This window comes from Diadema setosum, chromosome 14 (assembly GCF_964275005.1).
Source record: "Diadema setosum chromosome 14, eeDiaSeto1, whole genome shotgun sequence".
In the NCBI taxonomy this organism is placed as follows: Eukaryota; Metazoa; Echinodermata; class Echinoidea; order Diadematoida; family Diadematidae; genus Diadema; species Diadema setosum.
Window position 1 is genome coordinate 11,421,478 of NC_092698.1, and position 18,280 is coordinate 11,439,757.

At 37.3% G+C, this 18,280-nt stretch overlaps 1 protein-coding gene across 1 annotated transcript in view; it reads left to right on the forward strand.

Moving 5' to 3' along the window:
• The window catches only part of LOC140238364 (aminopeptidase N-like), a 129,448-nt gene that overhangs the window by 65,828 nt on the left and 45,340 nt on the right, over positions 1-18,280 (forward strand). The window contains exon 11 of the mRNA XM_072318296.1: positions 16,866-17,069. Within this exon, the coding sequence (XP_072174397.1) occupies positions 16,866-17,069 (204 nt within the window). The remainder of the gene's footprint in view (positions 1-16,865; positions 17,070-18,280) is intronic.

Below are 18,280 nucleotides of genomic sequence, written 5' to 3' on the forward strand. Positions count from 1 at the left end.
CGAACCCTATTTCATTTTCGGATAAACGAGCCTTCGGAATAGCGAACCCTATTTAATTTTCGGATTAACGAACCTTCGGAATAACGCCACAAATAAATGTTCGGATTAACGAACCCTTTTTCATTTTCGGATTAAGAACCTCTAGGTATAGGGAATTTGTGTGTTTCGGATTAACGAACCTTCGGAATAACGAACAGCACCCCTTTATTTAGCAGAAGGTAACTCTTGGGTACACAGGCAAATGGATCCCGACGACGCCAATTATTGGTAATCATTATTGATAACAGTTGACGCAATGCCTGTACTTCTTTACTCTTGTTAGGCAGTCGTTCTCATATCTTGAACAAAGTAACGCATGTTGGACAAAGTTCTGGCCACTCATTTCAAATTTCCGTAGAATTAATGGCAGTGCGTTCTTTATGTACGTTTGTGTACATCCTTTCAACGATGTGAATAAAAAAGATATACAAATATCTTTTCTAGGAAAGAGGGAGAGAGCAGAGATTGCGTCTTTGTTCAGCTATATATACCATAAACTATGATGACTGCTAATTAGCTGCATCAAATTCTGTTTTGTCCGCTTTTTCATTACTGCGTCTCTTTGTCAAAAGGGCGAATGGTTGTTGACACCTGCAGCAAACACATCCTTTTCGTCAATGAATATACACTCCGTCGGCGCAGAAATGCCCAACAGCAAATGATACAACTTTCACAATAACCGGCACTATTTTATATTGTCAAACCAGATAAAATGTCAATCACCCCTTACTTAGTGCTAGGAATAAACTAGAAATGTCACTATGTGTGATGTGTGATGACAATTTCACATTATTTGCAAAATATTATAATGACAGGTTTGTCAGAAATGCGTTGAATGTTCACTTTCCTTGAACTATATAGGTTTACTATATTGACGATTTGAGGATCTTTCCTTGACTTTTGACCCTTTTATAAGTTTATGCATTGAGCAATTTTCAAGGTATGTGTGGAGGAAAGGTGTAATTTCAGTATTAAAGAGTAAAATTTTAGCATTTTAACCTGGTCTTGGGTTCCCAAGAGAATCACTGTCAGGTAGAACATGCATAAAGCTACTACTAAGTTTCATGATGATACCTTGAGTAACTTTTGAGATATGGAGGAAGAAGTGAAATTTAGCTCTTTCACTTGACCTTTGACCTTTGACCGTTTGGCAAGAAACTTTCCAGAGATTCTCTATAGTGTATTACATGTATATATTAAAGTTTCAAGAAAAATCCTGTAAGCCTTTAATAAATATGAGGGAAAAAGTGAAATTTTGAGGAGTTGACCTCGACCTTTGACCCATGACTCCCAATAGAATATCACTGCCAGTCAGTGCATGCATATGTACTAAGTTCTATGATGATACCTTGAACCATTTGCGAGATATGGAGAAAAAAAGTGAAATTTTGACAATTTCCTTTGACCTTTGACCTTTGACCTTATGACCCAAAAATCTCTCTGGAGAATCTTTATTTGGTAGTACGGTGTACATGTATACACTAGGTTTTCAAGAAAAACATTCAGGCATTGCATAGATATGGGGAAAATTTTTGAGCATTTGACCTTCACAAAATAAATGCTCAAAATCTCACTAGTTCCGCGCCATATCTATTATATGCCTGAAGGTATTTTCTTGAAAATTATTGTATATATTTCTCTAAAGAAAATTTTTGGCCATGGCGTCAAAGTCAAAGGTCCAGTGAAAATGCTAAGATTCTAGTTTTTTTTTTCTCCATATCTCGGAAATGGACCAAGGTTTCTCCATGGAACTTATAGTACGTATGCATGTACTACGTGACAGTAATTCTCTTGGGAATTTGGGGGTCATGGGGTAAAAGGTAAAGGCCATGTCAACTCCTCAAAAAGTCACTATTTTCCTCATTTCTATGCAATGCCTGAAGATATTTTCTTGAAACTTAGTGTATGCATGTAATACTCCATAAATATTCTCTGGGAAAGGTTTTGGCCAAAAGATCAAAGGTCAAAAGTCAAGAGAAAATGCTAAATTTCACTTCTTCCTCCATATCTCCGAAGTGGCTCAAGGTATCATCATGAAATCTAGTACATACCTATGCATATACTGCCTGACAGTGGATAACGTAAGAGTCATGGGATTAAAGGTCAAGGGTCAAAGGTCAGGTTAGAATGCTACAATTTTACTATCTAATGCTGAAATTACACTTTTCTCAATACCTTCGGGATTACTCAATTCATAAACTTAGAAAAGGGTCAAGTAAAAATCCTCAAATCAGCAAATACTTGTCTTCTTAAACAATATAACCATTGATCCAATTAAACCAACTTCAAGAAAAGTGAACAATTATTGCATTTGTGACTAGCATATCATTTTCTTTCTTTATTTATTTATTTATTTTTTGCCAATTATGTGAAACTCTGGTCACATATCGTCAAGACATTGTACTATAGACCTATAAAAGAATCATACATTATGGCGGAGGTACGCCAGTGGCCATAGCAATATTTCTAGTTTCTGTCTATTTTCTCATTTTCCCTCACTCTTTGTAGTTGTAAGCTCTTCATCCTTCTTTCTACCTTCTCTCTGAGGTACCTCAATAGTTCAAGCACAGTCTTTTGAGAGGGTATCTCCATTTTTTGAGAATGCATAAATATGTACATATCACGCTTCTACTTGTATACCGATCATAGACATGAACATGTTTTGCTATTCTTTGCTGCCTGTGTATCTTTCGACATAATGCTTGTCAAATTTGACATATTTTTTGTACATTCTCGTGAGAAAGAGTGAAAATAAAGTTTGAATTGAATGAATTGACTGAATTGAATCCATGTTATTCACTGTTCAGGCTATCACTCGGGAGCTTTGTTCAATTGGATTTCTGTTATATTCTTGTACGAAAAATTATACAAGAAATACAGAAATATGATAAAATCAAATCAAAGAATAATATATACCGGAACTGTTAAAATTTGTAATTTGTTGTCAAAGTTCTAATCTGGATTTGAAGAAAATTACCACCCAACTCATACGCTTCATATCTTTGTTGAGAAATTCGAATATGCACCGGATTCATTTTCTCATACAGTATGTCCCCCAAAAAAAATTACAATCGGATTTTCGCATTGATAACACGCAATATTAAATATTAACCTGTCCAAATGCTACATCATGGTCTTAAGATCATCTTGGCTCTATTTTGCAGAAAACCCCATTCAATTTGGCTAAGCGGTCACTGAGAAATGTGGATTGTTGTGAAGCATGTCATGAGTCTGATTCTTTCAAGTTTAGCGCTTAAATGCTCTTGGAACTGCACATTAATGTGTAAACACAATAGACAGAATTTAGAGGGAAGTGATTCCTGACATGCTCTACAAAATTCCTCATTTCTCTTTGACCACTGAAGCAAAGCGAATGGGGTTTTCTGTAAGATGTGGGCAAGGAATTATAGCTTCATACCCTGAAATTGTATTTGGATTGATTCCCTATTTTTCAAGTTATCGTTGCGGAGGGTCCCGTTGTAATTTTTGGGGGACATACGGTACAATAGGCATCTTCCTGGACTTTTCCAACAGGGCTTTTGACACAATAAATAATTAACCACGATATACGTCTCTTTAAATTGTTGTTTTACCGCACACGTGGAAAAGTCGTGCAGTGGTTCATGAGTAAATCTATAACAGATGTATGTGCACGCCCACGGGTGTGATTCCCAAATGAAACAGTTGAATATGGTTTTCAACAAATAAGTTTGCTGGGCTCATTGCCATATTCATGATTGAGATTCGTGGTGAGATACTAGCTTATGGCCGTATCTCACCAAAGGAGACGTCTTTGCGACGTCTCCAACTTATCAGTCGCAGCAGTCGCGGAGACGTCTCCAACATAAAAATGGCTTGCGGTCTCACCAAGGAGACGTCTCTGAGACGAGTAATGGCAGGTGTCAAAAAGTTTCAAATATGATGGAGCCGTTGCAGGATCACCTGACTTGATCTAGGCAGTATATCAGCACACAGATGGGTCACGTGGTTTCGAAAGTAGGTCAAACAGCTTATAGAGTCGCGGTAACGTCTCCGCGACCTCTCCCCAGTTTTTCTGGTCTCCAGCAAGTCTCGGCGACGTCTCTGAGACGTCTCGGAGACATCGCGGAGACATCGCGGAGACGTCTCAGCAGTCGCGGATATAATTAGTCTCCGCGATGTCTCCGCAACTGATGGAGACGTCTCGGAGACTGGAAAAAGTCTCAAAAAAATCGAAAATGTTTACATTTCTTTTTCGACTCCTCGGAGGATCTGTAATTTTCAGGAGACGTCTCGGAGACGTCGCAGAGATGTCTCTGCAACTAGCAAAATCTGGAGTCGCGAACTAGTTTCAAGCCCGGTGAGATACCCCCTTAGGTGATGCATTACCAAATGATACGCAATAGATTTACGCAAATATATTGTCATTAAATATTAGAATGACAAAATACAATGTAATGCTTTCAGCAACTCCTTGGATAGACTGCAGGACAAAATTGCATTTGATATTACTCCCTTTTTCACTACATCTTAATTGTCTGTATTGACAACAAGCTTTCATGAAAGTGCCATATCAATAATATTAGTGGAGAACCATTTTGCAGTGAGTGTGTGTGTAATGAATAGGTAAAAATATTGTCTTCTTTCATATGCATTACTAAAGCTTACTCAAGTTTAATGTTATTACCGGGTCATTCCACGAGACCGATACCCACGAGTCAAACAGCCCACGAGTTCGACATTGAAAACAGGTCCATGAGTCATACAGCTCACGAGTCATACAGCCCATGAGTATGACACTAGACATATAAAGCCCATGAGTTCGACACTAGACCAAAACGGGTGCTGTTCGTTATTCCGAAGGTTCGTTATTCCGAAGGTTCGCTGATCCGAAACACGCAAATTCCCTATACCTAGAGGTTCGTTAATCCGAAAATGAAAAAGGGTTCGTTAATCCGAACATTTGTGGCGTTATTCCGAAGGTTCGTTACTCCGAAGGTTCGTTGATCCGAAAATAAAATAGGGTTTGCTATTCCGAAGGCCCGTTAATCCGAAAATGATCTAGGGTTCGTTATTCCGAAGGTTCGTTAATCCGAAAATGAAATATGGTTCGTTATTCCGAAGGTTCGTTAATCCGAAAATGAAATAAGGCTCGCTATTTCGAAGGTTCGTTATTCCGAAGGTTCGCTGATCCGAAAATAAAATAGGGTCCGTTATTCCGAAGGTTCGTTAATCCGAATATATGATAAGGTTCGTTATTCCGAAGGTTCATTCATCCGAAAATATGATAAGGTTCGTTATTCCTAAGGTTCGTTGATCCGAAAATGAAATAGGGTCCGTTATTCCGAAGGTTCGTTAATCCGAAAACGAAATAAGGCTCGTTAATCCGAAAATGACATGAGGTTCGTAATTCCGAAAATGAAATAAACTCATTGTAATGACAAAATACGTTGTCGTAATCAACTAATCAACTAAGTATAAAACTGCTTGAATATTACGCAATGAAAATTCGATATTGTCTCAGAGGAGGCTGATACACGTGCATAAATCTTCAGGTAAGGCACGTCGTGTTGCGTGAAGAAGTGGCGTAGATCAAGAATCTTGATTTTAATTCAGTCTGAACAATCTTATTTACCTGAGCGACTGGATTTAGAGCGTAGGGGACTGTGTTATTTTTTCTACAGCCTATTTTCAGACACCCTCACATTTTTAATGATAATAACAGTAACGACGTCATATTGCAAGTTTGAAATTAAGTGCTTCATTATGCCCCACCTTCCCCATACTGTAGTCGTTATATTCGAAATGCAGCGGCTCCGTGTAATTATGATCTCACATCGTCCACCTTCATAATGGTTATTTTTCAGCACTCGGTATCATATCCATTATATATGATAACGACCAATATAATCGCCAACATCAATACGTGTTTGTTTGTTTGCTTGTTTGTTTGTTTGTTTGTTTGTTTTTTAATAAATTGTACCAATGTCCAATGACGGGGCGTGTTTTGGTTTTTTTTTTGTGAGGTGCTTGCAGTTAGTCCCCTTTTTATTTTGTGTCTGTGTGTATGTAGGTTATGTGGGGGTGCCTATCGATCCTCTGGGGTATTAGTGTCTTATAAAGAGATTTATGTCATACAGGCGAGGTATTCTTAAAGGGATAGTATAGTTTTGGTTGAGATGACAGATTAAAATCTTAACTTTTTGCAAGATAATTAGAAATCACCTGTGAAATTTAAAAAGAATACAATTCAAAAATAAATTCCAAGTGTATTGTATTAAAATCGGTTTAAATGGCCGAGATATCCAAAAACAAAATAAAACACTGGGTCAAACAAAAGGTGAGTCCAACGTTTTATTAGGATCCCATTGTTTTGAATATCTCGGCCATTTCAAAAGCAATTTACATCGAATAAACTTTGAATTCCTCGTAGAACTACATGCTCTTTAATATTTCATAAGAAGTTTCTCATTATCTTACAAAAAAAGTTGGAAACCTGACGCCCCATCTCAGCCAATACTATACCATCCCTTTAATTTTGAATGCCTTCTCTTTGTTTTAAGATGGTGACCGCGGTGCCCCCCCCCCCCCAAAAAAAAAAAAAAAAAAAAGATCATATGTTTAAAGAAAGTGAAATGCATGCAAACTCACAACTCGGTTGTTTTTTTTTCGATTCTAACAATGGGTACCGTAACTTGAAGATCCAAACAGCGCATCTAAATATGTGTCCAAAATCGGGTTTTGCAAACTCAAAAAAGTTGCAGTTTCTTTTGGTAATACGTAATACAACTGGTGTCATGGCAAAGGCTATCATAATGGAGTGTAAAACCCAATTTACTTAACTTTACGAGAGCTAGAAATGATACAAAGCACTGGCTTACATTTTGTCAGTTACCGTAACGACATGAATTCCATATGTCATGTCACACAAAAAAGTGGAGAACTGCATTTAACTTCTCATTGAATTCAAGCAAAAATAATTTCTTACCTGTAGTGACTGATCGGTATTTTTAAGTCCACGCATGTGTGATTTTTTTTTTTTCCTGCTTGAGACATGTTAGAGTCGCAGAATATGGTAATTATTTCAAATAATGAATGTATTATCCTGACAATGATGGGGAAGTGAAGGAGTGGGAGGGGGCGAGCTCATCCTCCGGAGGAGAAAATACCTCTACGTTCATCGTCAGTATACATGTACAAATGAAATTACAAATTACGACGGCATTCTATACGTCGCCGATAAAAGTTTGTATGGAATTGCGTGTGGTTGTGTGTGCCTGTTTACTCTATTGTGTGTGTTCATAATGTGTTTATGTGTCCAAAGAGAGTATGAGTGAACATGCCTCTCCTGATGTTATGATGATGATAATGAATTTTAGACTACCGATAAACGTGAGGCTATAAGGCGACGATAATGGGGGTGAGAGCGGATAAGATGGGCATTTAAACAGTAATTTTAAAGGTTCTGTACTTGACCTCAATACACACACTCACGCATATGCGCACCCTATCAACTAACGCATAAGACAGTAATTACAATCATGTACAACACCATATTTTGTCACAACCAGAATTTTACTCTATTTTCCGAATTTTAAGAGCCTCATTTTATTTTCGGATTTACGAACCTTCATTTTCGGACTAACGAATCTTATTTCATTTTCGGATTAACGAACCTTCGGAATAACAAACCTTATTTTATTTTCGGATCAACGAACCTTCAGAGTAACTAGCCTTATTTCATTTTCGGTTTAACGAACCTTCGGAATTACGAACCCTATTACATTTTTGGATTAACAAACCTTATTTCGTTTTCGGATTAACGAACCTTCGGAATAAAGAATCTTATTTTATTTTCGGATTAACGAACCTTCGGAATAACGAATCTTCTGAATAACGAACCTTCGGATTAAATAACCTTCGGATTAAATAACCTTCGGAATAACGGGCTGTAACCGTAAAAACAGCCCACGAGTTCGACAGATGTAACACGGGGCTTAATGTGTCGGTCTCATGGGCCTTGTAAGCTTAGTGTCGAACTCATGGACTGTATGACTCGAGAGCTTTATAACTCGTGGGCTGTAAGACTCATGGGCTGTATGACTCGTGGGTGTCGGTCTCGTGACGTGCACCCTTAAGGGGGTATCTCACTGAGCGGCGAACGTTTGCGAACGTAGCGAATTTTGGATTTCGCCAGGGTTCGTAAATGGTTGCAAAAGGTTCGTTAACAGTTGCAAGAAAGTTCTCAAACGGTTTTTATTGTGGCGAATTTGTATTTTCGCTAACTGTTGCAAACATACGCAAAGAACTCGTAAGAATTCGCGAACGGTTGTAATACGGTGTCGCTAACATTTTTATTTGATTCGCCACTGTTAGCGAACAAGTAACCATATGGTTCCTAAAAGCTCCTGAAACAGGCAAGGTTCCAATCTAAGAAAGTTCTTGAAGCTCTTGACATTTCTATCATGTAATTTCTGCAAAAGCTTTTCATATTGACCAAAGTCTGTCCTCTGCAACAACCACTCTCTGATCCAAAAAGTCTTTCTCTTCTTCTTCCTTTCTTGTTTTCTTCATCTTCTTTCTCTTAACTGCATGATAGCTGTAGCAGCAGCCAGGCAAAGGGGCTCTTCAAGGATAGCAGCACGTTGAGCCTCTTCTTGGCAGAAATTCACTTCCATATTCTGGAAATCCATCTTGAACGGTGGTCACAAGAGATCTGAATGCAGTGGAAGGTTGTACGTTCGTTTTATGGGTCTGACTATACATAATCGCCTGGTACTTTTCCAGGTCCCAAAATGTTCACAAATTGTCGCAAGAGATTTGCAAACAGTTGCTAATATTTGCAAAACAGTCGCTAACATTTGCTAACAGTCGCCAAAAATCGCCACCTGTGTTTCGCAAAGTCTTTCGCCAACACTCTCTCAAGTGCTGCTAATTGTCGCTAAACATCGCTTAAAGTCGCTAACTGTCGCTAATGGCAGAAGCGAACTTTAATTTTTTGCAAACATTCGTCAGAAAAGTTGGCGAATCTCAAATTCGCTACGATCACAAACGTTCGCCGCTCAGTGAGATACCAGCTTAATTACCGTATGGCGTATCTACATAATGGAATCCTTTGCTTGGGACGATACCTGTATTGCGTTACAAGACGAACTCATTTTATTGCAAAAGATGGCGCTCGGAATTGTTCTTAAATACCCGAGCACATAAAGTGAAGCTTTGTTTCTGTACATAAAACTATGAAAATAAAAGATTTGTATTCATTTAAATTTGGTAAATTTATGTTTAGTTCTATTGTAATTATCTGTACAAAATGTTTTATCGAAATTTCATCGAAATAATCACACAACTATCCGATGCGACGATCCAGTGAGTTCCATCTCCCCTTAATGAGTATTGTACACATGAAGTATACATTTGTTTATACTGCACCCATATTTTGGAATAGCTCATACAACAGTTTAAAAGTGTCTTCTAAATACAGGGTGTCTCAAATGAAACTATACACTTTTGAAATGGCTGCCGAATAAGAAATATATGATTCTGGGGAAAAAAGTTTATATGTATGGATAGCTTATGGACTCAACTTTCATATGACACCAAAAAGTTACAAATAATTCATGCTTGAATGAGGAGTGCTCCCTTTTGTAAAGGGCATGAAAATTAGGCTGCGCAGGAATTAGCCTTATTTGCGACAGGAGAGTCCGTTGGAGCTTACAAAACTGAAGCTGATATGATAAACTTATGATCAATTGCGATCAGTTTGGGTTTGCTGAGTGAATTTTATGGTTTATTAACCTAACTTTTATGCCTGAGTAAACCGCAGTTTCATTTATGTTATTATAGCATTGCAAATTTCCCTGGTAGACACAGTGGTGTGTTCATGTGAGTCAGCAAAATTTTCAACAAAATGTATTTGAATAATGAATTTACATAATCCCCAATCAATGAGCTATTCTACTAATCTGAAAATAACTGCAATGTGGGGCGAAGGTTTTCATTCAAGTCACAGATGTAAAAAATAAGAGTGTGTAACATGGAAATTGCAACATGTACCATCACCTCATCCTTACTCACATGAACACACCACTGAGTCTACCAGGAAAATTTACAATGCTACAATAAAATAAATGTAACTGCGGTTTACTCAGGCATAAAAGTTTGGTTTAATAAACCATAAAACTCACTCAGCAAACCCAAACAGATCGCAATTGATAAATTTATCATATCAACTTCAGTTTTGTAAGCTCCAACGGACTCACCTGTCGAAAATTTAAACGGCTAATTCCTGCGCAGCCTAATTTTCATACCCTTTACAAAAGTGAGTAGTGCTCATTCAAGCATGAATTATTTGTAGACCTTTTGGTGTCATATGAAAGTTGAGTCCATAAGCTATCCATACATATAAACCTTTCCCCCCATAATTATATATTTCTTATTCGGCAGCCATTTCAAAAGTGTATAGTTTTATTTGAGACACCCTGTATATTAAATTTAGATATTAAAACAAAGAAAATATTTAATTTTCACACATACAACATTAGATAATGAAATTGTTTACGCGATAGGGCCTAACCCACGTACTTTTACCTGTCACGGTGATTGAGTATCACGTTTTCTTGTTCACAGATTTCTCTTCCTATTTTTCTCTGCTCCTCCTTTTCCCATGTTCTTCGTTGTGTCGTAATATATGTTCTCATTCTTGATACAATATTGCGTCTTGTTTTTATGTATATGTGTAATAAAAACGTAAATTTGCATAAACTTTTAGGTTTTATCACACATATCATACATCAACACAAGACGTGATATTGTATACATATTGCCTGACTGATCATGTGTGTTTGTATGCATTGTTGTTTTTATGCTTCCGCCACGAAGTGGTGCCGGAGGCATTATGTTTTCGGGTTGCATACTTGCCAACTGGTAAGATTTTATCAGATTCAGTAAGATTTTTTTACGTTAAAAAATAGCAAAATCAGATTTTCTGTCAGAGAAATCAGATTTTTAAAAAATATTTAGATATACCTTTCATGTGTATTTTCTGAAGATTTGACCGAAAGTAAGATTTTTAACTTCAGTTTGCATATAAAATAAGATTTTTGCAATCCACGAGTAAGATATTTCATCTTGAAATGTTGGCAGGTACGGGGTTGTCCGTCCGTCCGTCCGTCCGTCCGTCCGTCCATCCGTCTGTCCGTCCGTCCTTCCGTCCGTCCTTCCGTCCGTAATCAATTTTGTGGACAGCGTAACTAAAAAACCGTTTGAGATATCTTAATGAAACTTGCCATGTATATGTATTAGTGGGTGAAGTTGTGCCTATCAACTTTTAGGTGCACATGCTCAAGGTCAAAGGTCAAAAGGTCAAGGTCACATGCTCAAAATTTCACTATTTCCCCCATATCCATGCAATCCCTAAAGGTATTTTCTTAAAACTTAGTGTATATATGAACTACCAAATAAGGATTCTCCAGTTTTGGGTCACGAGGTCAAAGTTCAAGGGTCAAAGGTCAAGTCAAAAGGTTGAAATTTCATGTTTTTCTCCATATCTCGCAAATGGTTCAAGGTATCTTCATGGAACTTAGTATATATGCATGTACCGATGGGCAGTGATAAGGTCAGGGGGTCAAAGGTCAAGGTCAACTCCTCAAAATATCACTACTTTCCTTATATTTATGCAATGCCTGAAGGATTTTTTTAAAACTTGATATATGCATGTATTACCCAATATATATTCTGTGGGAAGTTTCTTGCCAAAAGGTCAATGGTCAAAAGGTCAAATGAAAGTGCTAAATTGCACTTCTTCCTCCATATCTCGAAAGTAACTCAAGGTATCATCATGAAACTTACATATTTATGCATGTTCTACCTAACAGCCTGATTCTCTTTGGAACTTTGAGGTCAAAAGTCAAAGGCCAGGTTTAGATAATACTATTTTACCATTTGATACTGAAATTACACTTTTTCTCCATACCTTGAAAATTACTCAATGCATAAACTTATAAAAGGGTCAAAAGTCAAGTAAAAATCCTCCATTCCCCAAATACCTGCACTCTGACATTTTAATCATTCATCCATTTGAACCTAGTTTTAGGAAAGTAAACATTCAGCACATTTGTGGCAAACCTGTCATTTTAATATTTTGCCAATTGTGTGAAACTGTCATCACACATTGTCAAGACATTGTACTATAGACCTATTAGGAGAACCATGCATTATGGCGGAGGCATGCCAGTCGCTGTAGCGACATTTCTAGTTATCACTGTATTTCAGTGATACACACGTCTCAGTGAATAGTGTCTGTGCCGTAAGATTGATACCTTCTTTTAAATTATTATTTCCTCTGTATACTTGAAAACTAATAGAATTAAGAAATCTTTTGTGTCTCACCTGGTTTACTGGAAGAACATTCTTGTGTATCACGCTTCAGAAGCATTCCTTACATTTCTTCTTGAAAATATTCCACTCACACATGCATTTGTGCGATTTAACGCATGACTCATCTGTTTTCGTAACGGCAATTTGTATCTTTGGCGTCAGTATGTTGCCTGGCATCAAAATCTACCAACTGATATTTCTCGCTGTTTACGTTTCACACCAGCTTATCTTAAATGTCTCTTTCCATAATGGCAATGTTAGGTATTTTCTGCTTCCTTTTGAAATGTTTATATGCTACTTGGTAGCGAAATCTCCCAATTGTTATTCATACGGTGTTTCCGTTTCTGGCAGACTATGTCAAAATTGTCTCTTCGTTGAATAGTAATGTCATGGTTTTCTTGTATTTGCAGTGTCAATATGTTACTCGATGTACATCGAAACCTCCCAACAGGTGTTTTTTCGTATTTCACACGACTGGGAACCATGTCTCGTTTGTTTCTCCGTCCCGCTAGAAAGTAGTAGTTTCTTTACTGTCAACTTTTCCTCCCCCAATAGTTGTAACATAATTCACAAAGAGAGGTTAATATCAACTCCTTATTTGTGACCGAGACTTCAGATTGTACTGACAACCCTGTATGTTTACAGTCACTTTAAACGGCCACACCCGAGCTGCGATTTGATTTTGATCCCAATGATCGGTTAGCTTACAACATCACCACTAATTATTATTCCGTCAATGAAATGATTGAGCAAACGCAAAAGAATTCTGTGAGTGAACTTCTTCTTCTGCAATATAATATCAGAAGTCTTAAAAAAAGATTGATCAGCTGAAAATATTTTTAAATCAGGTGAAATCTGATTGTTCCGTCATTGGTGTCTCAGAGACTTTGATAAATAACTTGCCGTCCTCATTTTTTTTTATGCTACCGCCACGAAGTGGTGCCGGAGGCATTATGTTTTCGGGTTGTCCGTCCGTCCTTCCGTTCGTCCTTCCGTCCGTCCGTAATGAATTTTGTGGACAGGGTAATTATCAAAACCTTTTGAGGTATCCTAATGAAACTTGGCATGTATGTGTATTAGGGGGTGAAGTTGTGCCTATCAACTTTTGGGTGTACATGCTCAAGGTCAAAGGTCAAAAGGTCAAGGTCAAATACATAAAATTTCACTATTTCCATCATATCTATGCAATGCCTATTATTTTCTTGAAAACTTAGTGTATACATGTATTACCTGATTAAGATTCTCTGGTGAAAGTTTGGGTCATGAGGTCAAAGGTCAAAGGTCAAGAAAAATATTAAAACTTCACTTTTTTTCTCTGTACCTTGGAAATTGTTCAAGGTATCTTCATGGAACATAGTATATATACATGTACTGACTGGCAGTGATTATCTAGAGAATTTAGGGTTCATGGGGTCAAAGGTCAGGGGTCAAAGGTCAAGGGCAACACTTCAAAATTTTACTTTTTCCCTCATGTTTATGCAATGCCAGCAGGATTATTTTTTTACACTTGGTGTATGCATGTATAACCTAATAGAGATTCTCTGGAAAGTTTTTGCCTCAAAGGTCAAAAGGTCAAAGATCAAGTAAAAGTGCTGAACTAAGTTTTTCCTCCATATCTCGGAAGTGGCTCAAGTTATCTTGAAACGTACTACATATTTATGCATGTTCTGCCTGACAGTGATTTTATTATGAATTTTAGGGTCAAAGGCCAGATGAAAATGGTAACAATTTACTATTTGATACAGAAATTGCATTTTTTTCCTCCATACCTTGAAAATTACTCAATGCATAAACGTATGAATGGGTCAAAGTCAAGTTAAAGTTCTTAAATCCCAAATACATACTCTCCTATTCATCCAATTAAACCTAGGTCAAGGAAAGTGAACATTCAAGACATTTGTGACAAACTTGTCATTTTAATATTTTGCCAATTTTGTGAAAATGTAATCACACATTGTCCACATGTACTATCTAGGCCTATTAGGAGAATCATGCATTATGGCGGAGGCATACCAGTCGCATAGCGACATTTCTAGTTGTTACAAATAATTTGAAGGTTCAAATAATGAAGGATCTGAATATAATGTGTGATAGTTTGGAATGTATTTTTTACTGAAATTGAAATATCAAAACAAAAGAATATTGTAGTTGGTGAAGTTTATAAGCCACCGTCTTCCAATTTCCGGGATTTTTTTGAAACGTTTTCCGATTTGTTGTTAGCGCCTTCCCAAAAATCAAAATAATATTTTTATTATGGGGGACTTTAATTTGAATTTGCTTTATTACAAGGAAAATGTCCACTGCCAAGAATTTTTAAATTTGATGTTATCCAAATACCTTATACCGTTAATCAGAAAACCTACCCGTGTGAATGATACATCATCCACGTTGATAGCAATATTTTTTTTTCTAACAATATTTCATCTGTATCATCTGGTTTCATAGTATCCGATATATCAGATCATTTCCCGATATACGCCACGGTTCCTCTTGTGAAAAGCTGTTGTCTTAAGACTCAAATATTTACTTGATTAAATTGATTTAATTGATTTTTCTGAACGTAACATCGATAGACTCAGGGAGAGATTTGTTGACTGCTAACTGGGAAGAGGTTTTTGCTATTGATAATGATGTAGAAACTGCATTTAATAATTTTTGGAAATATTTTCTCTGCCTTATGATGAAATTATTCCTTTACGACAATCCACCCGTAGCCCATGCTACACATGCTACACTATACAGTTGGTATATTCCTGGACCTGTCCAAGGCCTTTGACACTATCGATCACGGTATTTTGTTATATAAACTCTCGCACTATAAGATACGTGGAAGGGCCTTAGACTGGTTCAGGAGCTACCTAACCATCAGGAAACAGTTTGTCAATATCAACGGCTTTAGTTCCAGTTTAAAAACACTATCTTGCGGGGTCCCTCAAGGACCCCTCTTAGACCCACTTTTGTTTATTCTTTGATTTCAAAAATTCATCTAATGTTTCATCTTTTCTTCTTTTTGACGATGATTCTAATATATTCTTTTCACATCGAAACCCCAAAACCCTTGCAGTAAACAGAGAATTAAAGTCGGTTCAAATGTGGATTCAAGCAAACAAGTTGTCTCTTAATGTAAACAAAACTGTTTATATGTTATTTAGTAACTCTGTTACCCATTTGCCTGGCGATATAAAAATGAATAATGATTGTTTGATTCAAGTTGAGTCGTCTAAATTTTTAGGTCTTTATATTGTCCATGAATTAAAATGGAAATATCACATAGATTATCTATCTAACATGCTCTCAAGAAATACTGGGATTTTAAATAAGCTAAAACGTTTTTTTCGTAAGTTTATTTTGAAAAATTTATATTCAGCGGTATACTTGCCTGGGGAAATTGTGTCAAATCACACATTGATAAAATTGTCAAACTACAAAAACGGGCTGTTCGTCCAGTTATCTAGCCGATTTTTATTGCCACACGAATTATTTCTTCAGGTGTGAGTTTCTTCAGTTTGTCTCCCTCTACAAATTAAATTTGTTAAGATCGCAACTGCTGAATTATTTCTTCTTTGAAAACAGACTCCTTAAGGTTGCTGATTTGTTTTTATACAACTTAGGCACATTTATGTTTCAGTTATCAGCTAACGGGTTACCTGACGTATTTACCCACATGTTTAAAAAAAAAAAATATGCCGTTCATGCTTACCCCACAAGACAAAGAGATTCATTTCACCTTCCACGTACTTGCACACTCCTTCCTCAGAAAACAATTGTTTTTACCGGACCCAAATTCTAGAATGATCTTCCCGCTGACTTAATCAAATGTTCTAATATGTTTACATTAAATCAATGTTACTTAATAAATATAACCTGTCTGATTAGAATTTTTTAATATGTTATCTGCAGTATCCTCATTCAATGTATGGCGGATCAACCTGCAGTGTATGATCGATTTACCTCTGGTTTATGCTCCCATTATAAAACCACTACATCAGTACCTGTATTTACATTTTGAACTCGTTATGAACTGATATTATGTGCTCGTATACTTGTGTATCTATATGCTATTTCTTCACTCAGTTCTTATTCTTTTTGTTCTTGTTTTCCCTTTTTCTTTTTCTTCTCTTCTATTTCTTCTTCCCTTTGTACTTTGATATTAGCTTTCATATAGTTTCGTCATTATTACTTTGTGTCCTATCGTCTTATCTCCATTGATTGCATAGCAAATTTACATTGGTATTTTTTCCTATAACCTGCGTTTACAAGCTTTGCTTTTGCGGTTCCATCATATTTCACAAGTTATAGAGATCTTATGTACATTATGTATGCTGACACACTTTCTATTCATGACCCGATTTGTATCCTATTTTGTATCTTGCTTGGTTTGTATTCTTTTTTCTAAGGCTGACAATATTCGGTAGTTCACTTTTGTTTATTTTGTTGTTGTCATTCCCATATACTCGGTGATCATATAGGTCATTCCCCTTCTGAATAGAGTGAAGTTGCTCGACGACGCTTTTGCTCTAGCTATAAACGGCGATGTTCCACTCGTCACTGTCTTCGATATGATGAGCTACCTCAGTGGCGAGTTCAATTCTGCGCCTTGGAGTACGGCGCTGCACTTTTTTATCTTTTTCCGTGACATGCTTGGGAGCTCTTCGGCTCAAGGCCCCTACGAGGTACGTACGTGTCGAATTACCCATAATGGGGGAAAATAAACTCCTTGCTACATCGGAGAAAGCACAAGATTTAAACACATAACATTCGATTCCAAATATTCTACGCAGGGACGTCGATTCGTTTTCACGATGGGAAGATCGTGTGCGAGGAAGTGCGGCGACCGAGGGGATGGGGGACGGTGTGAGAAAGGGGTATCTGTCCCCCACCCCATCCAAACGAGAGAAATTTTGCGTTTTCAGACCTGAAACTAAGCGATCTTTTGCACACTTTTGGTGAAATTGTTGGATTTTTTGCCCATTAAAATTAAGAAAAATAAATATTCATAAATATATATGACTAAATCCCGGTATCTCGGCTACTGTTCCTTGTGTGAGTAATCACTGTGTACTAAACTGATGGAAGTTGGGGGAGGGAGGGTGTGGGAGGGGGTATCCCCTCCCACACAGCTTTTGCATTTTTAGAATTGAAATCAGGGGCAGATCTAGGAATTCCGTAAAGGCGGGGCGCAATGCGGGAGTGTAGGGATCGCGCTGCGATTTTGAAAGGGGGACAGTTTATATTTCTGGTGCCACTTCCGGGTTTCAGCAGCAGGAATTTTCTCGTACCACTTTGGGGATGAATCGACTGACCAGGAAAAAAGGGGGGTGCTTCAGTGGAAAAATCATTTAAGGCTATTGCTCTATATAAAAGTTTGAAAAAGAAAGATCGTAGGCGAGTATCAATGGTGCTTGTTAATTTTTTTTCCCAAAAAATATCTTGTACAATATATTCAGGATTTGGGAAAAACTACTAGGAATCTTTATACACAAGACTGAAAATTGGTATAGGAGTTGGGGCAATAGTAGAGTTTTTACAACACAGATCTCCCCGATTAAAATGAGATTCCTGGCTCGCAACAATTAAGCACACTTTTAAACTATTTTGACTTAAAGGCATTAAGTTCAAGTCAAATAATTGACTAACATTCAAAGAAAAAAGTTACACCAAAGGTTTAAACTAGTGTTGTGTCCATATGAGATCCTTTCAGAGAAAGGAAAATCAAGTGAGCCTTTTTGCTCACCTGAGCCGAAGGCTCAAGTGAGCTATTGCGATCGTCCTTCGTCCGGCGTCCGTCGTGCGTCGTCCGTCGTGCGTCGTCCGTCGTCTGTCGTGCGTAAACTTTTTACATTTTCATCTTCTTCTTGAGAACCCCATCACCGATTTTCACCAA